This window comes from Calidris pugnax, unplaced genomic scaffold, assembly GCF_001431845.1.
Source record: "Calidris pugnax isolate Ruff unplaced genomic scaffold, ASM143184v1 scaffold25, whole genome shotgun sequence".
Lineage (NCBI taxonomy): Eukaryota > Metazoa > Chordata > Aves > Charadriiformes > Scolopacidae > Calidris > Calidris pugnax.
The window spans coordinates 4975475-5001856 of NW_015090805.1; the positions used below are offsets into that span (position 1 = coordinate 4975475).

At 39.5% G+C, this 26382-nt stretch overlaps 2 protein-coding genes across 2 annotated transcripts in view; one reads left to right on the plus strand and one right to left on the minus strand.

Annotated features, from left to right (window-relative positions):
- SH3BGR (SH3 domain binding glutamate-rich protein) overlaps positions 1-5759 on the minus strand; it is a 28877-nt gene extending 23118 nt beyond the window's left edge. The window contains exon 1 of the mRNA XM_014938181.1: positions 5543-5759. Coding sequence (XP_014793667.1) covers positions 5543-5587 — 45 coding nt within the window. The 5' untranslated portion in view covers positions 5588-5759. The remainder of the gene's footprint in view (positions 1-5542) is intronic.
- Positions 5760-11632: 5873 nt separating this feature from the next.
- On the plus strand, positions 11633-26049 carry LCA5L (Leber congenital amaurosis 5-like). Its single transcript, XM_014938180.1, has 7 exons — positions 11633-11747; positions 15199-15714; positions 17183-17320; positions 19361-19454; positions 23039-23148; positions 23444-23576; positions 25248-26049. The coding sequence occupies exons 1-7, from the start codon at positions 11736-11738 to the stop codon at positions 25826-25828; spliced, it is 1584 nt and encodes a 527-aa protein (XP_014793666.1). The 5' UTR covers positions 11633-11735; the 3' UTR covers positions 25829-26049.
- The last annotated feature ends 333 nt before the right edge of the window (positions 26050-26382 follow it).

Here is a 26382-nt window from a genome sequence, read left to right on the forward strand (position 1 = left end):
CCCCCCCCCGGCTTTTTCCTTTCCTCCCTGGAAGCAGTGATACCTCCATCTAAGAAACAAGACTTGGCAGGAAGCCTCCTATTCTCTTCCCAGATCTGCGAGTACAGTGTACAGATACCTAAACTAATCCTGCCTAAAGTCAGTACAGGTCCAAGAATGTACATATTCTCCTCAGTATGTAACAGTCTCCTTTTTCCTACTCATTACACACGACATTTAGCTTTCCATGAGCCACATGTTTCTCTCTGTCTCTGTTCTTTAATGCTAGGCATAATTAAACATGAGTGAAAGCTCAATGAAAATCCAGTACAGCTTAACTCCTGTGCTTGAATATTTCCCGCATTACAGAATCATGTTCCAGTTGGACCATGAGGAACGTATTACATATAAATAAAGCATGTTATACACAGCTTCTGTGCCACCTAAAATTCAATTATGTCCCTAATTCCCTTTGATGCTAGTTCTGTGTAGACCTAAGATGCAGGCATCAAGCTTGTAACCTACCCCTTTACTTTGAAGATGTACTCCTGTACTCACTGTACTTCTCTGCTAAAGGAATGCTACTCCTAAGGAACATTTAAAGAACTTCCCAATTTTGTATATATATATAACTTGTCTAAGAGCTGCAAGACCAAACTTCAGCCCTCCAAGTACTGCAGCATTCAAAGCAAGCACTATTTGGACTGATCTGTACACATTCTCTCAAGCTGCTCTTTGCTCACAGACAGCTAAATTACTATCTAGCACAATCATCTTCCAGACATGACTGTCTTCTCCCAGTGACACTGTTCCATGCAGCAAGTTATTGTCCTATATAGATGGTAGCTAGAATGATGTATCAAGGTAATTTTTAAAGGCATCGGACATCTTAACAACTGAATTCAAAGTCAGACCAAGTTACTGTAAATCGGTCTGAGACAGACAATGAGATGAGAAATAATTCATGGATTATGTATTTCTGTAATCTAATAAACCTGAAAAGCTGAAGTAGAATGATAGCCTATTATACTAGAAGAAGGAATTTTCATGATTAAGGATAAAATTTCTTTTTCTTGCTTAAATAAGGAAGTATCTATCTATACAGCTATGCTTTCAAAAAATAACTAACATAAAATGCTCTACATTTTTATGGCAACAACAGAGGTTTCTGGTGAGCTTAAAAAAGTACATCACTTTGAACGGAAACACTAAGTGTTCAACAGCCATGCAGTTGACAGATCTCAAAGGTGCTTATTTATATTCTTATTTTTACTTTTTAAACAGAGGTCAATTTCTTAATGGCTATTTAGCTGCACAGTTATTTGCAGAACACATTCAGGCAGCAGAAAGGATTGCTTGAGGAACACTTCATTGGAGGAAGTGGCAGGATAATGTTTATACAAATGGTTAATAAAATCTGCATGAGCCAGTACTCAGACTTTGACCCCATGCTCTGAAAGCCAGTGTGCTCAAGTGCTGTCAGCTGCAATCTCAGCGTCAGCTTGTCTCTTTGGACACAGGCACTGATGTAGATATGAGTCCTGGAATAGCTAGTGCCCCAGACAGACAGTGCTTCTGAGGAGATATAATGGAAACTGAGCTATAGATTCTGTGCTCCCTTGCTTATGGCTGTAGCTACAACTTTTAGAATTAAATCTGGATAAACAATTTATCTTCAGCTTGAGGTTCATAACACACGGGAGGCTCAAACAGCACCAGGACTGAAAGGACTGAAAGCAAAAATTAGGAGAGGGTTGTGTGAAAAATGACTGCTGAAGAAAAACAAAAAGTTACATGAAATTATGCCTGCATAAGGAAAAGGCAGGGTGTTTCTCATTATGGTAACAACAGTAAACTACGCCAACATGTACTTATGTCTTAAGGCTTACATTTACTGGGGTTTAGGCAGAGCAAAAGACACATGCCAAGTATGAAACCATAAAGCAGCTTCTGCTGTGGCTGACACTAGGCAGCTGGGCAACCAAAAGAATCTCTCCAGCAAACGGCACCCAGAGAGGCAAATCTTCCAGGACGTAGCAACACAGAGGACATGCAAAGGTTTCCCAGTATGGGTGAGATTGCAGGAGCTTGTTTGTGCCCTCACTTCTATCCGATGGCATGGGAAGAATTCAGATTACTTGGGCATAGATTCCCTGGAAAGTGGTGGTGAGCAGGATATTATTTCATCAATGTCATTTTCCTTTTCAACAAAGCTTAAATTCCACCATCTCTAACTGCTAGTCCCTTAAAATTAGAAAAAAGCGTTTTAAATAAATATTATCCAGCTAGATTGTAAGAACTACAGATATTAGTTTCGCCTGATGCAAAATTAAAGATTACCATCTATATCCTCACAATCCAGCTGCCTGTGGCAGCAGCAAACAGTACACAGTCAACAACTTACAGCAAGAGGAAAATTCATGTTGGTAGGCAGAGTTGCAGCAGCTTCTGGTTCTAACACCACATAAGCAACTTATTCCTGATAATTATTCTTATTTATCACACTCTAACCTCTGATTTGACTGGAAATTAGTTTGAAATTTGAGCTTAGATTTATACATGGCTACATTCACAGCCACAGATGACAAACTCGCTGCCCTGTATTTTAGAGGACATAACTCAAATAGTCTACGTTTTCCTCAGTCTTTTTGAGACCTACTATTTGAAGGCGGGCAAGTTCATAAAATGTCACCAAAAATTCTGGGAATAAAAGGATTTTACAGGTGCCCCAACCATAAGCAGGAGTAAGACTTTGGAAGACTTTCTCTGTGTAAGACACTAACCCCCTTTTTCCTGTGAATCGTGGTACCTTACAACCTTGCAGGATATTACCCACTTCTAAATACTTCTGTGGCTGGTAAAAAAATTATTTTATTTTTTTACTGCTTGCTTCAAGCCAAGCATTTAGTACTTTTAAGAGCCATAAATAAGCATCTCCACTTCTGCTTTCCTTAATGAATAGTTCAATATCGGCTAAGTTTGGAGCAGAAAGATAATAAAGCCAAAGTTATTTAAAATAAATTTCTGAATCATTGAGGGGAAAAATGCAGACTGCAGATTTGCTCTAAAGTGAATTATATCATTCAAGCACCCGATCCAGAGCACCAGAATGTTACTGGGTTCACAGCATTCGCTTTTAAAAAGTATTTATTAACACGAAATCCAGTTTGTAGTATGACAGTGCAGTACATAGAATAGAAATGTTTTTCATTCTTTGCCAATGATCCTTTGTTGATTTATGCCGGCGGAGGCTGGGCCCCTCTTATTTTGAAATTCAAAATGAACAAAATCACATTTGATGGAGATCAGCCACACTGAAGAGAGCACCAGTGCTACTGGGACAATTTAGGCTTCCAATTTAAGCTCTCCAGGGATTAAATTCATTTTTCTCTGGAAAATCTGTACAAGGCTGATACAAAATTTGGTTTTAATAGGATTTGAGTGATATATTGGGGTTTCTGCTGGCTCCTTGCATGAGTGAGTTCTATTTTATATATACCAAAACTCATTAAAGGTTCATTGAAAGGATACCTTCCGTCCATCTTAATCAGTAGATGTGGAAAAATACTCCAGCTGAACATTGTGTTTACTTGGCATTGTAATTCTGTATCGCTAATCTAAACGGATGCTGCCTTCTGAGATTGCTACAGCTATACCTACACCCAACACACCAGATTGGAAGAAATACAGAGGCAGTGTAAAGATGCCATACCCTTCCTTCTGGGATCTCACTAACAGCTTCTGCGGGCTGCTAACATAGTGGAGATTGGCATTAACAAGCTTAAAACCTACGAGAGTTCACTATCATTAGCTGTCTTTCTTAGCAGTAATAGACCCCAGCAGCAATGCTCAACACCTCAAAAAGGCTGGATAAATCTCGCGTGTTGCCCAGTGTTCACTGTAGCACACACATCCCTTCGCTGCAGTCCAAGAGGAAAGAGGTTTCTGCTGCTGGCTGGGAGGAGAGACAAGGAATGTGTACAGCAGAGGCAAGGTCTCGGTTCAGCTAGTGCTAAATATACGATACGCCTTGTTTTAATTGCGTAAGTGATCTCTGAATGTCAGTATTTAACCAAGGCACTCATACTTGCTGAACTACAGCCCCAATCCCATCGTGGGAGTGGGAGCAGTTCATGTCTGAGGCACAGAGGATGATGATGGCCCCAACACGCACACACTGAATGTCTGCACTGGGATTTCCATCACGGCCACAGCTTTCCCCAGAAAATGGATGACTGGCAAAGGAGGTAGGGACAACTCTTCTTTGGTCAACCAAATGAGGCCAAACAGGGCCAAACAGACTGCCAACGCACAGTGTATGCCAATTTATAAAGCTACTTGAGCAGTAACTGCTCGATTACAAATTACCAAACCCGCAGTTTCCAACTCCCTCTTCTTTTTTTTTTTTTTTCCCTTGCATATGAGGTTTCTTATAAAAAAAGGAATGCTAAAATGTCAATAGCAAATTTAGGGTGTCAGGCTTAGCAATAGGCTGCCATGACAAGCTGAGAGAACTGCAAACTTCCTCAGCCATATTCCAATTTGAATTTTAGTGAATGACCTGTTCGTTTTCTAGAGGTGATGGCCCCATGAACAGGGGGTGTTTTTTGGAGCTTCTCAGCTCTGGAAGCTTCTTAAAGACATGGAACTGGTGTCAGAGAAACAGAGATGTAGTTACAGCTATGTGCAAGCACCAGCCAGTTTGTTTAGCCATGTCACTGGGAGTGAGTGACTGCCAAAGGAAAGCTGCAATCTGAGCTGATCTGGGAACTGGATATAAAAGGAAACAGTCCTTTCCCAGTTCCCACCTCCTACGGACTTCCAAGCTCCCTACTATTCACATGCTCTTCCTTTCAGCTGATAACACTATGCTGACAGCTACAGCCGGAGATCTCAATGCTAAAAATCATCAGTATAGCATTTCAAGAGACACACACACACTCAAAGAAACCAACCAAGCAAACAAAAAACCAACCCAAACAACAATAACAAAAACAACAACAACTAAAAACAACAAACCCTCCCAAAACCCAAGGAAAACAACAACAAAACAAAAAAACCCAATGAAAAAATCTAGGGAAAGGGAGGGAGGTGAGGAAGAATTCTTTTCTCCATAACTTAATTCAGCTTACTTTGGTTGTAAGCTCTTTCTTAGACAGTGTTCCCCTTTTTCAGGAGCAGTGTCCTAAAGTTTCTTCTAAAATACATTCATTTCTACTGTAAACAATCTACCTTAGCTTTTGTGCAAATACAATATCCACTTTTTCCCTCTTCAGTGAATATATATTGCATATACTTTTTCAAACAGAAGTAAATCTATTAAATGACAGATAATTTATATGTAAATGTTATATCTGCAGTAAAATCTTGCATGCAAGCAAGCCTGCGTTAATAGGAATTCTCTACATCTTGAGTAGCTTTCAAGAATAAGGTGTGCAATGCAGACTAGAAGAAACCCCGTGTTTTGTTCTCCGTGTAAATTGAGGTTTCTCCTGGGATCTTCTAGGCTGATTTACCAACCTGATGCCAGCAGAAAGAGGAAGAGGTTAAATGAGACACCTACCGCTGTAGACCCCGAAGATGTGGCTACAAAGACTTTGATCACCATGTTGACAGTGATGAAAACGAAATCAGCAGAGCACGCCTGCTATCCACAAGTTGCCACAGTCCTAAGAGGAATCGAAGAGTTCGGCAGCTCTGGGGCTAACCCTGGGTCCTTAATGGATGCACCCCCCTCGCAGCAATCCAGCAGCTTTGGCCTCTCCCTCTCCCCGGAGTCCCGGGTTTTCCCACGCCATTGGCTCTTAGGTATTTTGGGACAAGGGGCTAGTAGAGGATTGGTTAGTAAGAGGAGCCATAGCAAGGGGTTTGCACCTGCCCCTGGCCTTATTGCATTAGATTGACAGGGTGGCAGTCCAAAAAAGGCAAAGGAGAGTAGTGCACCAATGAGACAGGGCTGGAGAAATATTTGGGAGAGGGGGAAGGGACAAGGGAGAAGGGAGAAGGGAGAAGGGACAGGGAGCAGGCGACTTAGTGCTGGGGGCGATCACAAAGCTGTCGGGTAATTTTTAATGTCGCATGGGCACTGTCACAGCTACCTCCTGCATAAAGGGGTTTGCGCCCTCTCCCTGACCACAACAAGGAGGCTTCAGAGTTGTAGCTGCAAATTTTACACTGTAAAAGGGGAAGGAGGAAGGGGGGCACTAGGGGAGCATAGAGGCAGAAGTAATTATAGCAGAGATCGTATTGAAACAAGCCTCAGTTACAAACACTCTCAGCTTTAAAGAATTCAGACCATCATCCACACTGCAGGGCTCAGGGACTTCTCTGAAATAAATGTGTGTCACTACCCTTCCTAATACTGAGGAGGGAGATCTGTGGCTGATTCTATGTATCCAGAACTTATTGTTGTATTTTCTCCTTTTTGCATTGCCAGTGAAAATTTCCAGGGCACAAGGTGTCAAGAGGAGGTCCAGAATACTTGGTAAAAAACACCCCATTCTCCTGTGTTATCCAGGATGCTCTTTTTCTACCTGGTTGCTGCTTTCTGCCCCAGAGATGGTCACAATTCAGTGGCTGCCTGTGCGTATTTGCTTAAAGAGGTCTCTGAGCATGAAAGGTATTTTAAGAATGTTAAACGGTAACAGAATACTTTCAAATTTTAAGGGCCAAGTTTGTTTCTGCTGTAAGTGAGCAACATGCCACTGAGCTCAGTAAAGCTGACCCTACATGAAAAGTGAAACTGGCCTTGTTTTTAGAAAGTGCTTACACACATTTCAAATGTTAAGATTGAATATAGCAGTGTGCAGTCCTGAAAATACTTAAAATGGAATGTAATACTTTCTTTCCAGGATTTATTAGGTAGGACAGAACACACAACAGTAAAGATGCTCTTGAAAGTAGGTTTTTTGTCTGTGCAAACCATTATGTTAAGCTGGAAGTGCAGTATTCCATGTACGGAACAGGAATCCTGAGAAAACCTCACTGAAAACTAAAAATAACAGTACGGATAGTTTGTACTGTTTACTGGGGCTCACCATCTGTCATTTCTTTCATCTTTTGAGAGGCAATTGGAGGTGCAGCTAAAAGAAAAGCCTGTTAGAATCAGGTATTCAGAGTATTTCCCTGTAAAACAAACAAACAAATAAAAAAAGCCCCACCTTAATGCAAAAATATAAATTATTGCCAGAGGTTATTACACGAGCTTGTTTCTCAGGAGACTTTGTGCATAAGTCTAGTCTAGTAAATTCAAGGGAAATGACTGGCCATTTGGAACATACCAGTTCCAAATTAATTTATTTGGTCACTAGTGCTCTGAAGAAGTACAAACAAAGGATGCAGTGGCCATTGGCTTCAAAGCATACTGATAACCCTTGCAAGTATAGCAATAGTAAGAATTAATACCCAAAGTAGTAAATATTTGTACCATCAAACATCCATGGTCAGGACTAGGACAAAATTGCCAATTAAAGCTCTCTTCTGGTCTATTTCCAGGCAAAATACCACGCAGGCAAAAACCAGGAGGCACCCCAAAGCCTCTTCTCACCTGAGGCTTGGCAGGTGAGGACTTTGGGACACAATATCGAGGTGCTGGAACAAGTGCAGAGGAGGGCAACGAAATTAGTGAAGGGCCTGGAAGACAAATCATATGAAGAGTGGCTGAAGGAGCTGGGACTGTTTAGTATGAGGAAGAGGAGGCTGAGGGGAGACCTCATCACTCTCTACAACTACTTGAAAGGACACTGTAGAGAGGTTGGTGCTGGTCTCTTCTCACAGGTAATTAAGACAGAACAAGAGGGAACGGCTTCAAGCTCCAACAGGGTAGGTTTAGATTGAACATTAGGAAGGAATTTTTCACAGAAAGAGTGGTCGGGCATTGGAATAGGCTGCCCAGGGAGGTGGTTGAGTCACCATCCCTGGATGTGTTTAAGGGACGTTTAGATGCGGTACTGAGGGATATGGTGTAGGTGAGGACTATGTAGAGTAGGGTAGATGGTTGGACTCGATGATCCCAAGGGTGTCTTCCAACCTGAATGATTCTATGATTCCCATCATCTCCAGCCTTGAAGAAAAATACTGCTCCAGCTGCTTTCACTCTTATGGCATTCCACGCCCCCCCCCCCAACTTTTTTCAGCCTAAAACTGTCTTGTACAAACCCAAACCCTGTGTTTGGAGCCTGTTGGGTTTGGCCTGTGCGCTCTCACGGCGCGCAACATGCCACACCGCGTGACACGACACCACACCACACCACAGGACATGATGCCAGGTACCTCCATGGCCACCATGAGGTCCCGTGACCTACAGCTGATGGCGCCGAGGGACCCTGTGCCCGCACACCGCATTGCCAAATTCCCGTTGAGACCCCGGTGGGGTACAGGAATACGGGGCTGGCAATCTATTGGAAGCCATCCCTGCGGGGTGCGGGGCGAGGGAAGGGGGCGAAGGCGGCGGCGGGGCGGGCGGGGCAGGCCGCGGGCCTGGCTGGACTACAACTCCCAGGGTGCCCCGCGGCCGCTGCCCGTCCCCATGGCGACGGCGACGCGCCTGTCGGCCGAGGAGGCCGGTAATGGCGGCGGTGGCGGGGGTGACGCCCAGGAGGCCGGGAGGAGCCGGGGCAGGCCAGGGTGGGCAGGGATGGAGAAGATTTCTTGAGAGGGCAGAGGGGAAGGTGGGATCCCCTGCCCGGGAGCGCCCCGTGGCGAGGGGCTGCTCTCCCACTTTGGGCAGGGAGAGCAGAGCAGGGCGGCATCAGGCCAGGTTGGCAGGGCATGGGGCTGAGTGCCAGGGCCTCGAGGTGGCTGCCAGGGCCTGGGGCTGGGTGTTGAGGTGCTGAGGTCGGGGCGGGAGTTGACTGTGATGGCGTCGGTGGGCCTGCCAGGGTATAAAGGGGGTTGCAGGGCTTCAAGGCCTCTGAGGTGATGGGGGACAGCAGGGTGGCAGTTGGACCCCACCAGCACTCTGGGGAGCCCTGCACTCGTGAGGGTGGTGGAGGAGCTCTGGCTTTTGTGGAAGCTGTTTGGGGCCCTTGGAGGAGCTCAGAGGCAGATCTGAGGGCCCTGGATATGCCCTCGCCTGTCCTGTGTGAGCTGGTGGCCCTGGCACCCTGTTTGGTTCTCCTGGGGCTCAGGGCTCGGCCATGAAGCCAAGGGACTGCTGCACCATGCTGGTCTGGAAAGTCAGACAGCATTTTCCCCTTCATCTACTTACTCTATTTTTGCACACAGACTACATTTAGTTCTTTCCCGTGACAGTTTTGCAGTTTCTGGATGCTTGAAGTGGCATTTTGATCTTTGACAGATAGATTTGGCCCTAATTATTTTTGTTCTGCATCTCTTCCTTCAACTTTTATTCTCCTAGTGTTTGTCCATTCCAGTCCCCCTTCAGCTAATGTTTTTTTTCCTTCATTGCTATGGTAATATCTTTCATTTCACTTCTCCGTTTCTTGTCATTCACCTTTTGGTTTTCTGTCTTCTCCTTTTCCATTTTATTTATTTCTCAACATCTGCTTTTGAAGCTAGATGGTGAGGTTCAGCCCACACTTCTTGTCAAAACAAATTAAAGCTGTAGTTTCGAGTTTAATTTAAGCTAATTTCATTTAAAGACAATTTGGCCAGAAAGTATAGACAGTACCAAATCAAATTTAAACAGAAATACAAATGTATGTACCAAGCTGGCATTTGCCTAATACTCATCTGAAAATACAAGTTCTTGTCTCAGGGGTTATTGCACTGGCTCAGATTTAGTAGGACCCTGGGGAATCCTTAGTCTTCCACAAGGAAGAGGTGTTCATGTAAGGGGTTGAAGATGATTCAACCTAGAACGTTTTGTGAAAGCCTAAATTACACTGTTTAATTTTCTTTGGAAGTTATGTGATTCCCCTCTCCCTTCAAGAAATTTAATTTTATTTAAAATAAAATGCCACCACAAAGCAAAAAAAAAACCAAAACAAAAATTCTAAAAGTTCTAAATATCTTCTCTTTTATTATTTTTTTTTTTTAGTGAACACTACCTGTTAAAAATCCATCTGAACTAAAATATCATTTTAACGCCCCCCAAATATACAACTTATTCTACTACTACTGGGTAGAATTCTGCATCTATAAAACTGTAGTCTTCATTTGATATTAAGAAAATTAAACAGATTGAACCATATCCCAAGAAATAATTTTTACCGGAACTGCAGTGTTTAAATAATGGTACCAGCAGTATCAGGTGATCCGTTCTTCTACTCTCCAGAAGCCTCAGTAGGGAAAAAAAAATTGAGGTGTGAGAGACATTCACAAAGACATAAAAAATTAGTCAGCATTCTGTATTGTATGCTAAATGCATGTTTTTTAGAAAGCCAAACAATTAGGAAAGCTCATTTTGTTCAAAAACTGGACTATTAAGAGAAGACAATTCCAGAGCAAGCAGCAATGTTACTTAGAACCTGATCAAAAAAATCATCATCTCATCAGAGAACTACATCTTTCACAACAGTGCTATATGAGTGTGTAGAGATAGAGATAAATGTTTTGCAGTGCTTTTGAAAGCAAACAAATATATTAAGTACAGTTTGGCTGTGAAGAAATTGTTTTCATTAGAAAAACATTGATGTTTTCCCTAATGTTTCTTCTCAAATTGGGCAGAGGCACTTTTATTACATTGTGAGGTTTTATTTAGTAAGATTTTTTGTTTTACATACAATTCTGATTTGAAAGAAAATAAAATAAGCAACGTCCCACAAGTTTAAGAAAACCTTTATTTCACTTTCTAAATAAGATACTCTGTTGTGCAGCTTTAGGTGCTGCTATGTCCTCTACCTATAATGTCAGTAGGAGAGCTAAGATTTTTTTTTCCTATATTAATGCATAAGTTAATTTGGTGATCTGATTTATGATCTAATTATTGAAAAATATGGCTAAATGATATTTTTATGACATGAATGGAAAGCTAAAAATACTACAAAAACTACATAGAAATGGCCAGTTTCTAGAGACTTGAAGAATTATTTTTTTAGTATTGTAAAGCACTTTGTAGGTATTAAGCATAAATACAATTACACTTCTTTTAAATTACATTAATCATGGAGAAATTGTGTACATTACAGGAAACAAACTGTGGTATCTGTTTACATTTAAATGGTAGTACATTGTAAATCTTTAGAAAATACATGCCAGTATCATAGTAAATTCTGAGATAAAAACTAGGATATTTAATATTGCAGTTAATTCTGGAAAAAAACTTACTGACTTGCTACAAACCACAGAATTATTTGAAAGGGTTAAAGATTAATGAATGTTTTTTTTAAAGGTAACTCAGTATTTCTTGGCATCGTTTAATATAGTTGAACACTGTTTCGTAATGTTTATGTTAACTGTAAACAGCTCAATGACATTCTCATCCTTGATAGGTTTTGGAGGTCAGCTTTTAAATCCTCTACCATAAAACAGGAGTGAACTCAGAGGATTGTTTCCTTCATATTTTAGTGAGTCAGAACGTGGCACAAAAACCAGGGATACTAAAGATTCCCCGAAGCACAGAAGTATTGGAAGCAGCAGCTGTAGCAGAGGTAATGATTGTAGGCGATGCAGTAGAGAATTACAGAAGTGAAAATTCTCACTCTTACTGTTCTGAGGGCTTTGTCAGTGACTTGCTCTGAAGCAGCTAGAACCAGCCAACATTTAGAAATAACAGGATCTGAAAAGAAGAAAACACAGGAAAAGGAAAAAAAGAAAAAAGGAAAAGAAAAAAGGACAGTGTATCTTCCCCCAAGATGATAGAAAAGGTACTTTGTTTTCTAGTAATAGTAAAATGAGGCTCTCCTGAGAAATATAGCTGTTCCCTTTCTTTGGCATTTTTTCACTAATTAGGAAGACAGAGGAAACAGTTTTTCAGTGAAGAAAAACAATAAATCATGTTTCAAACACTAGGAAGGAGAGAGAAGAGAGATAGAGATTCTCTTTTGTGGTATTTTGAGCAAGCAGTGTGCTCTTGTGGCCAGGAAGGCCAACGGAATCCTGGGCTGCGTAGGGAAGAGTGTGGCCAGCAAGTCAAGGGAAGTCATTCTACCCCTCTGCTCTGCACTGGTGAGGCCACAACTGGAATATTGTGTCCAGTTCTGGGCTCCCCAGTTCAAGAGAGACAGGGAACTACTGGAGAGAGTCCAGCAAAGGGCAACAAAGATGATTCAAGGATTGGAGCATCTCCCTTAAGAAGAAAGACTGAGAGAGGTGGGACTCTTTAGTCTGGAGAAGAGAAGGCTGAGGGGAGACCTTATCAACGCCTACAAGTATCTCAAGGGTGGGTTGAAGCAGGAGGGAGCCAGACTCTTTTCAGTGGTTCCCAGTAAGAGGACGAGGGGCAACGGACACAAGTTGGAACATAAGAGGTTCCACTCAAATATGAGGAAAAACTTCTTCACAGTGAGGGTGACAGAGCCCTGGAACAGGCTGCCCAGGGAGGTTGTGGAGTCCCCTTCTTTGGAGATTTTCAAGACCCACCTGGATGCAGTCCTGAGTAACATGCTCTGACAAGCTCTAGGCAATCCTGCTTCAGCAGGGGAGTTGGACTAGATGATCTCTATGGTCCCTTCCAACTCTAAAAATTCAGTGAAATTCAAATTCAGTATCCCACAATACTCAGTGATCCAAGAGTCAGAATAATCACTTGAGATGTGGGAGCGCCTTTACAACCCTTATTCCTCAGTTTTAATCTGAGTACTTGAAAAACACTCTCTCACATATACTGCCATTTCTGGTTTTGACTGTGCATCACACAGTGAGTCTGAAAAAGCCTTTCCTGAGGAAATTTACTCAAAAGTTGTATGTCTGCACAAAAGTGTCAGTTTTGACAAAAAAGCCATGTTATGTCCAGCTTTAAGTTTGTGCTTCAATGGAATTATCATGTAGCACAAATATATTCCCTTTACATAAATAATAACATTGAAGAATCTTTTAACGTGTACATATATTTGTATCTAGACCCATATTTTCTTAAATCCCACTATGCCACGTCAAAAAAATGTGTAAAACCAATGACCCTTTTCCTGCTGAGCTTCAAAATTTCACCTAGATCTACCAAATCTACAAGATGAAAATCAACCAAAAAAAGAGAGAGGAACCACTGATTAGCTCTTCTATTATGTAAGTTATATGCTGCTGTCAAGAAGTCATACTGGCATGAAACTAGCAGACCAGAAAGAATAACCACATTTTAAAAATCTATTTAGCAGAAGAATCATTATTGGCTACTAGCTGCATTGGGTAGTTTAAGCAGTTATTTTTGCTTGTTCATGGCTACTTGAAATGCTCGCTTTCCCAGGAACATTATTATAACCTACAATTTCACACTGTATAGACTTATATAGATTTTACAATAAATTTTTCAGCTTTTGCATGAAGATATTTTTCCATTTTTCCCACATCCTCTCATTCCAGTCTGGCAAACTAAAATAGTAATGTCATGGTTGTTCTCATTTTGCAAATCTATGTGACAACATCTGTGGTCATATTGTAGTCCTTCTGCAGTGGAATCCTATTACAGAGAACACGCAGGTGTGATGGTTGCATACCATACATTTGCTTTGGTTTTTACCTCTGGTGAGTTTTTTTTCACAGCCATCTATTAATTTTGCTCACCCAAAAGTACCTGAACGTGTCTGACCTTAACTGACTGCTAGCATTTCTTCTGTTTACTTGAACCTTCATGATAATCCTTCTTAATCCACTTAATAAGGATGTAAAAACAAGTAACTGCTCTGCCCAAATCACAGTCTCTACTTTTGATTCCTAAACTTAGATTCTTTCTTTCCTTTCCTTTTGCTATCACACTGAATTCAATAGCTATTCTCCCCATGTGGCTTTCTATGAGTGAGGTCCTACCAGCCTCTCCCCACTTTCTGTCCTCTATCAGCAGGGCCATCAGGACAAAGACCATGCAGTTTGTATCCGGAAAGAGTGGAATGGATCAGGTATTTCAGGAGTAAGAGCAAAGGACAGACAGAATTGTGTAACTGATCCCCTTCCTCCTTTCCTCTGACTCGCTGCCTTGCACACCAGCCACATGGGCTGCCATCTGCAACAGGGTGTTCTGGTTGGGGCCTGCTTCTGTAAAAAGTTTGTGTGCAGAACACCTATTGGATTCAACAGAAGTGCTTGAAAAGACCTGGCCTTTTCCTCTGGTGTTTTTTAGTTTAGGACCTTGCCTATTTTATCCATAAAACGTTATGTGATCTATAAATTGTTGTAATAAACTTCTAGCGAAATACTGCCTGAAATGTCTTGAGACCTATAGTGAAATTGAATATATGCCTGCAAAGGGAAACACACTCAGATCTATAGTCTTGACTATTTTCAAATTCTAATTATGTTTCAGGAAAGGAAAATGAGACTAATCCATTCAGAATGCTGGCCATAAAGAAAGGCAATGGCAGTAATACACTTAGAAAGCTAGCCCATATATTTTTTTTCAATTGCTGTACAGAAACAGTGTACACAACTGCATAACTGTTCTATACTAATAAGCATGTAAGGTTTAAAAATGTAATTCAATTCAAGGCTGACTTGAAAATTCTAGAAAGCTGGTTAGAAATCCTAGCTGCAGAGAAATGTAACCAAGTGCTATTTTGATCAGCTTGGGTTTGGAGTTCTTGCAGACGTGTAGATTACTATGTTGTTTTCTGTCACATCCCTATTCAAGGAGTAGGTCCTCCCTCTTGGGAATCCTTCTAGATGGGTTGGTTTTGGTTCATCAGTCCCCAGATCATGCCTACATTAGTGAACCGCGTGATTTACTGTGAGAAAATTTATTTCCATTGATATTGGAGTAATGTGTTACCTTAAACATACTTTACTATGTTATTCCCAGAGTATTACTGCTGTTTGCCTCAGAAGATACCACCCTTGTTAATGGAAAGAGAGCATGTTGGCTGTTTCAAATGAAAATGGCCTCAGAGAATGAAAGGAAGGAATTTGACCTCCTACAGACCTAGTTAGCTGTGGCCCAGCGCAGCCACATAAATGCGTACACAGAGATATACAATCTTCAATGGATTTATCTATGAAATACTTGAATGTTGGGTCTTAGTATAGATCTTGGGCACTTTGTCAAATACACCACAGTTAAGTAGCTTGAGTGGGCAGTATATGAGCTTATATGAGCAGTAAAGACATAGAGTGATTTTGCTGTCTCAAATCATTGCTGTATATCAACGCCAGTTTACTTTGGTCTGAATGCAGGAGGAGAAAGAATTGCCAGCTGAGAAGATACCACATCAGAATTCTTCATTTTTAAGCCTGCAGAGTGGTATGATTTCCCAGAAAAAAAATGCAGTGGCTCAGCGAATATCATCAGCAAGACTTCACAAAATTAAAGAGCTGAAGAATGAAATCATCTATTTGCAACACCAACTAGAAGCATCAACCTTAGAAAACCACCTTTTGAAACAGCTTCAGTATCGACACTCAAAAGCAATAGGTAGATACGAAAGTTCAGAAAGTAACTTGACAGGTCTTTTAGCAAGTCATTATAATGAGGTGAGAGCCTTAAGGGAACTCCTGAGGATGTCTCAGGAGGATGAGAGAAATACATCCAGGAAGCTCAGAAAAGTTGAAGCAGAGTTGATGAAAGCTAAAGATGCTTTGCAGACCTTGCTTATGCTTTCAGAAGACAAAGCTCTTGCAGAGAGAGAGGATCTTGGTCACAAATTGGCAGTCCTTACAGAAAAATTGGAAGTGAATGATACGAGAATACAGGTAATACGTGTGTATCATTGTGTTTGTGGAACAATAATAGGAGAGGTTTCTGTGCAGGAATAGTGGAGGATTTAGCTGCTTTTTGTCGCATTAATGATTCTGATACAGTCCTGTAAAATTGAACATTCTTTTTAATCCAGTGCTGTCCTGAGTGTAAGGTATTACAAATGGCAGGAGTACCCCCTTCCAGCATTTTAAAATCGGACAGACATGTATGAGTAGATTAAGTTTGGCAATAGAAATATTCTAGGAATTTAGTCACATGCCTTAACTCTGTTCGGTCAGTGCGTAGCATTGTAGCTGGAGAGCAATCTTCAGGAGAGTGTCTGTGCTGCTCCCTGCCAGCAGCACGGAGTACCCAGGCTGGCTTGAGCTGCCCAGCTGCGATAGCACGGACCTTGATTTACCATATCGAAGCACACAAGTACATGGAGACCACCAGGCTGTTGCTGATCTACTTCCTTGAACAACCAAAGCTGGCTTATCTGGAACTAGCACTGTTATTTTGACCTGGTGCTGGTGGACATAATGGACATACCTACATCTCCTATTCACTAATTGCTCGCCGTAGTCAGCTGTAGTCAGGTGTCCTAGATTTTAGGGTTGGTTCTACCCTTGGTTTATTATGCAATTGTAGTAAAAGCCTGGTGGGAGTTTAAGAGGAGGTAATTCACTTCCTTTTAATATCTCATACTTCTTTACTCTTATGGAACCTTTCACAAAAGGACAGGAATACAGTTTTTAATACAAAACTGGAAGAGTAAAATTTCCATTGTCCTCCGGGAATTAATTTTTATTTTCTATGAGGTATATTATGCATAAAATTAAATAAAGAGCCAGGTAATCTTAGAGGCATTTCACCATCTGAACAGCTAGTTCTGAAGTGAATTTATTACAGGAAAGAAAATGAAAATATAAACAGCTGAATTTGAACTCTTTTTTGAAAACTTTCTGTTTAGAGAAGTCCTATTGAGAAGCTATAAAAAGCATACAGGTTTGGGTGTCCACCTTGTAACTTTAGTAACTACAATTTCAGTGCAAGGCACTGGGTTCTGGTGATAAAGTACTCAATAATTTACCTCATTTTCATTTACACTAAGCCCCTTCTGCTGCTGCAGTTAACAGATCTCAATTTGAACAAAAATATTGTCTTAACATTTCTCAAAGATGACTGTATTCATGAATCCATCAGAAAGGTAATGTACAGCCTTATTTTTTATGTTTGAATGCCAAATATATATATTTTTTGTTTAGTAAAATTAGGTTTTAAACCATTTATTTCTAATTTTCAAAGTAATTTTTCAGATACTTCATCATCATTTCATGCATTGGTTACAATAGAATATAATTATTATACGCTAACTTTTCATTATATTAGCATGCTTATTTCTTAAATCTGGTAAGAACTAAAATATTTCAGCAGTCATACTGAGTCCATCCATATGGTAAAATATGTAATTTTTTTAAGAGCCTAGAAAAGCAACTGAAGTTGAACAATAGCATCTTTAGACGTCAGCTGGCAAGTGAGAACAAAAAAGCTGTGGAAGCTGGGATAATTACAAAGAACTTGCAAATGGAAATTAACTCTCTTCACCAAAAAATTAAGGTATTCAAGATTTTAAACAGGTTTCTGTTCCTACAAGAAAATTGAAATATTTAATATTCCCTTTGCCTTTATTATATTAGTTAGTAATGGAATTTCTGTTTCCTAGTTGAGTCTATAGTCTACCAAAAAAAGTCAAAATATCAAATGATGAAATTATTGTAGGGTCTATTTGTCAGAAGTTCAAAGTAGTTCAATAGCTAAGTGAAATGGAGTTTAATGCATCATAATTTGAACAAACAATGCACCCCAACTTGTTACCTTTTTGATACATGTAGGTCAGTATATTCATCTACTAAATTTAAATGAGGTCACTTACAGAAACACTTTCAAATCAAAATGAGACCGGTATTACAATGTGCAAAAGTAGAGTTTAACAAAAAGACTCATGTAAATGTTTCAACAGTTGGTTTAAATTCCAGCTTTGTTTTTAGACAAATATTTTTGGGACAAATATGTTCAGTTCAACACTTACTGTACTGCTTGTAAACCAAACATGAAGAAAATGCTAAAAGTACACTAAATAGAAACAAAGCCAACACAAATGGTATGTCCTATGAGTTGTAAACGAGAAAACCAGTACATATTCCAGGAAACATGGAAACCCTGAAACCAAACATGCAGAAAAGCCTAAAAGTGACACTAAATAGAAAAAAAGCCAACACAAATGGTATGTCCTCTGAGTTGTAAACGAGAAAAGCAGTACATATTCCAGGAAACATGGAAACCCTTGTGGCTTTTTAACAAGTTAAGCTGTGTTTGTAACACACTTAATTTTTTATTTCTGTATAAAGTGACTGATCGATTTGTTGATCCCTCTAGGAAGCTTTCTCTTTCTAAATGGAATTAAGTATCTGTGAAAGATGTTGTGATGGGTAGTTTTCCCAGAAGTTGTGAAGGGCAGAACAGGCAGCTCCTGAGGATCCATGGAGATTTGCATTTCTGTACAGGGGCATTGTCCCTCTTACCTGTCTGTCTGCTGCAGAGACCTTCCTCCTGATACTTGGCAGCAACAGTGAGCTGTTGGGAAAGGGAAAGAGTACCATGCTCTTCCTGGGCCCTGTATCAAGGTCCCCAAAAACCATTTGCTGTGCTATTTCCCTGCCAGAGTCTCATCTCCTCCTGTATGTGCAGATCTGGGAAGCAGGAATAATTGTAGCCCCGGGAACACTAATGTAAAACTGTTCCAAAATGCAAATTATTCTAAAGCACAGTTCTCACCTTAGCACTTCTCGAAAATAGTTGTATTTCACGTGTTTTCTGCACAGTTTTCTATGTGTTCATTTCTCTTAATGTTATATTTAGATTCACAAAACTTTCTATTGTTTTACCACAAAGAAGACCAGACATGCTTATTAACCTTATTTTTGTGCCAGAACAGAGTTTATTCTTCCACATTCATCATTTTGGGTACTTGCCTTATTTGGACCGTTCAAGGTGTTCAGACACACTTTCAGGACAACCTGTATCTCCAAAGTAAATGCAGCTCCTATTTCTCACACTAAAAACTGATACGGTGAGGGTGTTACTGAAATCTCTTTTCTCTTACTAAGACAGATTTTAGAGAGGAAAGAGGACTCTTGCTAAATACATTTTAAAAGCGTGCCTCTGAAGTTTATGTCATCTCCCAAGCAATAGATTGTAAAACAAAAATTAGCGTATTGTAACCAAGGGCACTGAGTAAATAAATTTAAGAAAAATAAAAAAGGAAATAAAGCCCAAAATTACCTAGTCTGAAAAAAAAAAAATAACTCAGAGCAACAGATGCAAAAAAATCATTAGAGAAGACTTCATCTTCGGAACACTGTGTTACGAAAAAGATGATGTGGGTTTACAGGTGTGTTCTTAGCCTTAAAAACAGATAATTTTGATTTGGCTCATGAAAGAAAATAACAGATTTCTATGTATGTAAATAACAAAGTCACCACATGGCCTGGCACAAAGCAAATCACTGACAGTTTTCTCCCAATATGGGAAAATTAAGTTGGTAAAAAGTAATTCCTAATGCATATTAAAGGTTTAATAGTGTTTATTTCTTTTTAGGAAAAGGATCGGCAACTTCATGTAAAAAATATCTATGCAAATCGGATGTTTAAAATCCTAAAAGACAAAAGTGATTCAGTACCTCATGAAAAAAGTATGTGTATATTCATTTTCCTTTTTTTTTCAGTTATGTGAAACTTACATTGTTTTATAACTGGGACGTGTATTCCAAAATAAAAGCCGATATAGTACTTCTATATGGACTAAAAATATTCTGCCACGTGTAATTTAATGAGAAGTGCTTGTTTTTTTGCTAATTTATTTTATGAATACAAATACATGACCTGGTTTTAATGTTTTACCCCGTTTTCATCATGGATAGCATTTTGCATGCATAGTTTTAGTGTACTACCAGTGATGTTGAAGTAGTGCTGCTATTTTATGTGTCTATTTGCATCAAGCTGTTTGCCTATTTGTTTTTTAACATGGTGAAGCTATCGGTCCACAAAGCTTTTGAAGATTAATTTCTCTTCAGGCTGTTGCCTTTGACTTGGCCTGGAGAAGGGGTCACCCGAGACGTAGAATTCCAACAACATGGCTCACCAACTCAAAGCATCTCACAAACAACCCTCCTGTAGCAAGTTCCTAGTTTTAGTAGGGACTTTCAAAGTGCTTTTATATGAGTGAAAATAATGAATGTAATTGGGTCTTTAGAAACTGTTTTCTCATATTTAAAATCCTTAGACCCTCCAACTGAAAAATAGCAGAGATACTTCGATGTCTGTCACTGAAGCTCCTGCAACTTGCAGTTTGTTGGGGTGAAAGGAGAGGAGGAGTTTTCAGAGACGAGGTTCAGGAAGTTTAAAGGCCAGTCTGATGATCATACTGTCAGCTTATCTGAGTGAAGAGAAGGTTTATCCTTAGAAGTAGCCCTTTGGTTTTTAGCATAAGTAGATTTAAATGGGCAACCAGAGATGGTAATAACCCAGTTATTGTATATCCTCTCAATTAATTCCATCCACAGATTTAGGATAATATAGTAGAATGATAGAAAAGAACAATATAAAATTAATTCTCTCAAGGAAGAAAGAGCTCTTTAATAAAGTATTTCTTTCACATGGATGCTCAGAGAGGTGTTGGAGAGAAATACCTGTTATATGCGATCTTGTCTGTCAAACATTCAAAGAGCAGGTACCTTTTGTGAGATTCAACTGCCTAATTATAGGCATCCAGTGCCATTTGAGATGTCCTAGCACATTCTGCTTGGCCCTGTGGTTGTTGTTCCAGAAGGACACGGGTGTGTCCTTCTAGGACATATTCCATCGGTCCTATGTAATATTGGCCAGACTTATGTGGATACCTTGAATACTCGAGGGCATCTCAAATAGCGTGAGGCGCCTGGGTTCAGACAAGTGGATCCCACCCTTTGAACTTGACAGCTAAAAACAATCACAAAGCATCCAAGCCAAGACTGGTTATGTTGCCCATGTGCTCACTGTATTCATCAGAGACAAAAATGTTGAAGAAGATAGTTTTATTGAAGCACTTATAAATTTCTGATTGTCATATTCTTTAGATGTGGTATCTAGAATTTACTAATAAATGTGTTTTATACAGAAACTAATAAACAGATTTCAAATACTTTCCCCACATTGAAAGTAATATTTTGCCTCGTAGTCAGGATCATAAATATTCTGTCAATATCCTAAAGGAGAGCTTTCTGTGTGAAGTTACACCCTTAATTTTGGATAATGGTCTGAAGATTGACACTCCTGGGTTAAGCATCTCTTTAAAATACTAGTCAGATATTCCTGCTCCTAAACTGAAGGAGGAATTGGAACTTTCTACTTCACGTGGGTACAGATGAGCAAAAACCAAAATTTACATGGTAGCAAACATATCTGCTGGAAATATTGCACATGCCCAAAGAATTCTTCAGATTATGGTATCAGTACAAAGACTTATTGTAGTCAGTTGCTTATTTCTTTCCTCTTCATTGCCTTTGCAAATCCATTACTCTGCCTTAACTACAAATGAAGTACAGGAAAAAAGTTGGTAATTCAAGTTGTAAAATTCAGAAACACAAATTCCTGCTTCTCATTCCAAGTCAGACATGTCTGAATTTATGAAGCTCTGAATTCTAGTTTTAGTTACATCACATAACCAGCTATGGGTTTTTTAAAATTTTACTCACATATGTACTTGTACAATGTTGTTACTTAAATTGCAGTACTTAAATCCCTGCTTACTATTTAAGATTTTCTTTCCTTTAAGCAAGATAAAGCTTAGTTGGAGAGGGACTTGATATTTTGTTATTTAAAATGTTCCAAAGTAAGTTGCCGGATCTTTTGGTATTTTTGGCCGATAGAGGTTTTATTCTCTGCCAGTTAATGGAAACAGATGATTTAGAAATCTAGAGTTGGAATTACTGGCAACCTTTTTTTCCTTTTCACTACTGACTTGAATTTTCCTATAACAGAGCTACTTTGTCAGGTAGTTATTTTCTATTCTGCGTTTACAAAAATGTTAACCCAGCAGGAAAGAAAAAAAAAGAAGCGCGGGGCTGCATTTTTAACCCTGCTGATGATAAATAGCTGAGGGCAGGCTCGCTTAGGTTATCAGAAAGCTCTATGTAGCTAAATACAATTGATTTATTGAATTAAGCCATTGATTTTGTAGGCTCCCCATGAGAGCAAAGTTTACTGAGCTGTGGGAAGGTCTCACCAGCTCCTCTAGAGGTACAGCTCCCCCTAGGCCTGGACGTGAGGAACCGAACGGCTCTCGGCTGGTGGCTGCTGAAAATGCTGCTGGAATTAAATACCTGCCTTTTGAAAGGGAAATCTAATTCCCTCCACATCATCAGAGCCGTTCCTTCAAGAGGAATCCTCACACTGGTTATCAACATCCTTTTTACCACCAAACTGCAGACATTTGAAAATCACCATTTTTATGGAGAGTCTTCCTCTGATTTCGGAGATTAAAACTGGGAATAAGGCAGAATGGTGATGTAGGCAAGATCAAGTTTTTGCTGCAGGGCTACCAGCTTTCTCAGCCACCATACTCATGTCAAAATTATTCTGAAAACAGAATAAAAGAAAGATATACTCACCTTCTCCATCCTATCTCCATTCAACTATTTTTTAAATGTCTCGTTCAATCCCTCCCTTGGAATTGCTTTTCAAAGACCATAAATATTTCAGTGTTAAGCGTTTCCTCTGGAGAGTGTGGTTCCTTAAAGCCTTACAGAAGTGCTTAACTGTGAGAAAGATGAGTAACCAAGAAAGAAGGCATAAAAGTGAGCATGTTTATTATACTCTGTAATATCCGCATTTAGGAACCTGAAAGCTGAGGCCTCACACCAGACCTCTTAAATTAACCACACAAATTAAGCCCATGTGGGCTCTAGGGTGTAGACACATTTGTCTGACTTTGCATGTTCTACCTGAACAGGATTTTGTAGATCTAAAACTTAAGTATATTTATGACATAATGATGTAGAGATAAAAATGCTCTGAAGTTATGGTAGTTATGTTTGTATTCCAGTTTCAGCATTTATAGATCAAGCAGAACAAAATATTATTTTTTTTATTAAAGGGCATCAAGACATGCAGGGGAAAAAAAATAATTAAATCTTAGGCCATCTACCGGTATTATTAACCATCAGAGATGTCTTTTGTTTATAGCAACAATGTAATTCTAGAAACTACTGTATCACTAACGTTTGTCATTTTTCAATAGGTCTTAGTATAAGCAGATCAGTACAAGTAGATAAACAGAGTTTTAGATCACTGCTGCTGTCACAGTACCAAATGCAGGAAACAGAAAAAAGTGCGATTCAGCTAACAAAGGTATGAAAGATCTGGATCCAATCCCTTGTTTAAACTCTCAACTAAGCTGTATGTTTTTCCTTAAGTTTCAGTAATATGCCTGAATAGCCTGATCCATCAGCTTTCTAGGATGTGGATTTTGTGTGAATATAACAATATTATAGAAAATATGTAGGACAAATGTTGTGATACAAAGTAAGAATATAATAATAATATAATTTACTAACCTTTTATAAGTATTGCACTGACTGTGTACTTTTAAAAGCGACTGAACAAGTGTTCCCTCGTTATTTTTACCTTTAATTGCCAATTATAGGAGAAAAAGTCTTCAGAAGATGAAAATCAAAAAGCTAAAGCAAATGAAGAATACAAAGATGTCCAAGGTAGAACAGAAAAGCAATCAACCAAGAAAATACCAAAGCCAGAAACTTCTAAGAGAACACATAGAGGTATATTTTTAACATTTTTCTCCAAAACCGATTTGATGTTTTCAAAAGTTGATTGAACTGATGGCACTGGTAATTTAGATGGGTCTGAGAGCCGTTAGCTGGCACCTGACTGACAGGAACTAGTTCAACTAAATGATATATTGAGTGTCACTGCAACCCAGCTGCTGGCCGTGCTGCGCTGACAGCAGAGCAGCTCCGAGTGTAAGGCACCTTCAGACTTTGGTACTTCTAAGGGGATTCCCTGCTCACCTTGGTAAAAAGCCCGTGCTTGAGCACTGAAATTATACATCAGTTAATAGTTTGGTAATTCCACACTGATCAAATGCTGATCTCCAATTGTTGGTTGTGAATCTTCATCCGAGCTGATGTCAACATAGGTTTCCGGCTCAAGATCTATTGCTGAGAAAGGAAAGGGACTTTGAGGGCTGGGAATATCTCCTCATGACAATAAGCACTGTGAATAGATTTTACTTAAATCTTTGCCATTGACTGTGTTCTCATGTAACAGCTATATGCAAGGGACTCATCCATAAACACCTTTCTTTTAAAGAGACTCTATAGAACAGAAGAAACCAATGCCTCTATTCCTTTATCTGAGTTTTTCTTTCTAACAATATTCATGTTATTTTTGTTATGGTGAGGCTTGTAGAAAGAACCCAGATCTGAGGGCCATCATGCCAAATACTTCACAAATAGTAGCAGACATTGCGTGACCTGCAGGTCAGGCATTTACAGAGGTGAAACAGGTTGCTGAGGTCACTCACTAGATCAGTAACAGAGCTAGTGATCTGGAATGCATTAACTCCTGTGTTTTGTACTCCGCCTTTTCTTCCTACAGCCTTTCCAGTCCCCACCAGATAACTGAAGTCACTGTTTGTCTTTGAAATCCCCTTTTAAAACTGACAGAAAACACAGGTCTTCTGAATCTGCCTGCCAGTCTCCCTCCCTACTGTTTGCCAGACTCTCGTCTGGCTTCCTTCCACTGCTGATATTAGGCTTATTTATTGAAGTATTATTTAGCTATTTTAATGGCAGCTTTCTCCTTTAGGCTTGGACTCTCTCTCATTTTGGAGGTACTCCGAGTCTCTCCGAAGCACAGAACCAACTATAATTTGACCCCTGCAGCAGACAAATGTCTTTACTGTAGGCATTCAGTATACATACACCTTTTTCTACTAATAAGCAAAGCCATCTCATTTATAGGTTAGAGAGTGGCAGCGTATTCTGCTCCATGCAGCAAGCAACTGTGTTGTCAATTAAGGGAGAGAAAATCCTACATATCTCTAAGTTCCATTTAAAAGCAAGACAATTAACAATTAGATCTCACGTGGTTTCTCTGTTGCATTGTACATGACTTTTCTGGCCCTATATTTAGTCATTACTGATTATATTTGCATGCTAATTCATTTAATAAAATTAAACATAATGAAAAAGGTAAAAATGTTTACCGGGATTCAATGGCACAATGATTTTGTTTAAATCTTGCCCCATCCTGTCATATTTATTAGTACATAGTATTATCATAATCCTCCAGACTGGAATACTACTACTATAGTAACTACTTAACCAATGAAATAAGGAAGTAAAACTTGCTCTTATTAATGCTTTATGACTCGTTATGTTCCTAGGCGATTTAAAAACATTCCTAAAACCTACAATATTTCATTTTAGAGTATTTAAGGGAGAGCAGACTACTGATGGAAGAATATGCTTGTTTGGAATATGTGAAAGAAGACGAAAAAGAGAAAGATTTGCTTAAACAGGAGCTAAGAAAACTGATGAAAACTGAACAAACTCCTGTAAGCGACAGTGTAAAGGAGAACAATCAAGGGAAAGATGCAATGGAAGAATATAAAGAAGAAGAAAAAAGGCCAGACGAACAGCTAAATAACAGTGAGAAGGCAAGGAGTAAATGCATAACTCCAAGTCCGAGAAACAAAACACCCCCTAGGCTGAAAAAAAAATACATCTTCTCAGAAGCCACTGAGAATTTGCACTATGGGCTTCCTACACCAGGTACCAAATCCAAAAAAGGCAGTCTTTGCAACCATAGACCTGCAGGACAGGAGTGCAGTGAGACAGCTGAATCGAGAGTGGAAAATTCCTCTGGGCTATACGAACCATCTTTTGGTGAAGTTACCAAAACAAGGCAGAAGGACAGTTCCACTGAAGCGAAAGGCTGCGCTCATATGACATTCGCTGAAAGGAAAATCAGTCTTATGAAAGAACTCTTTGGACCAGGCTGTGTTTGAAGAGACAGACATTCAAGTTCTAACATGAGAGGAATGAAGAGAGAGAAGTGAAAGGATGCACAATTACACAAGCCCAGTTTCAAACCACCACCACTAGTTCATGATGTAAAGCATCTAACACTAATGAAATCGTTACGAATAACCTCATGAGAATACACAAACTAGTTATTTGACGTTTCGTTAGGTACATCAACTTATCTTTAGAAATACATACAATTTAAAACATTTTTTTAAAGTTTTTACCTTCATTAAATACATATTAAATCTTACAAGTACTGAGGATTTCTTTCAGTGATTTTTCCAAAATGATAGTCACATCAGTTGTCAGAAAGAACATTTTTTCTTGACTGTAGTAAGAGTGCCTTAATGATGCCATTTTAACCTGTTACCAAGTGTCCAAGTTACTCTTTGTTTTGTAATTTCCAATTTTCTAGTGTCTCTCTGCAGTTGGAATTTTGAAGCTGATTATTTGTTAGCTAGCTGAAGCCAGTGATCTGCTTTCAAAAGGTTCATTATTGGGTTAGTACCAACAACGCAATAAAAGAAAATAATTA

Excerpts from the sequence above, each read along its gene's own strand:
- LCA5L (XM_014938180.1), top strand. Across the intron at positions 15,715-17,182 it reads TGAATGATACGAGAATACAG|AGCCTAGAAAAGCAACTGAA; the intron begins GTAATACGTGTG and ends AATTTTTTTAAG. Across the intron at positions 23,149-23,443 it reads GTGCGATTCAGCTAACAAAG|GAGAAAAAGTCTTCAGAAGA; the intron begins GTATGAAAGATC and ends TGCCAATTATAG.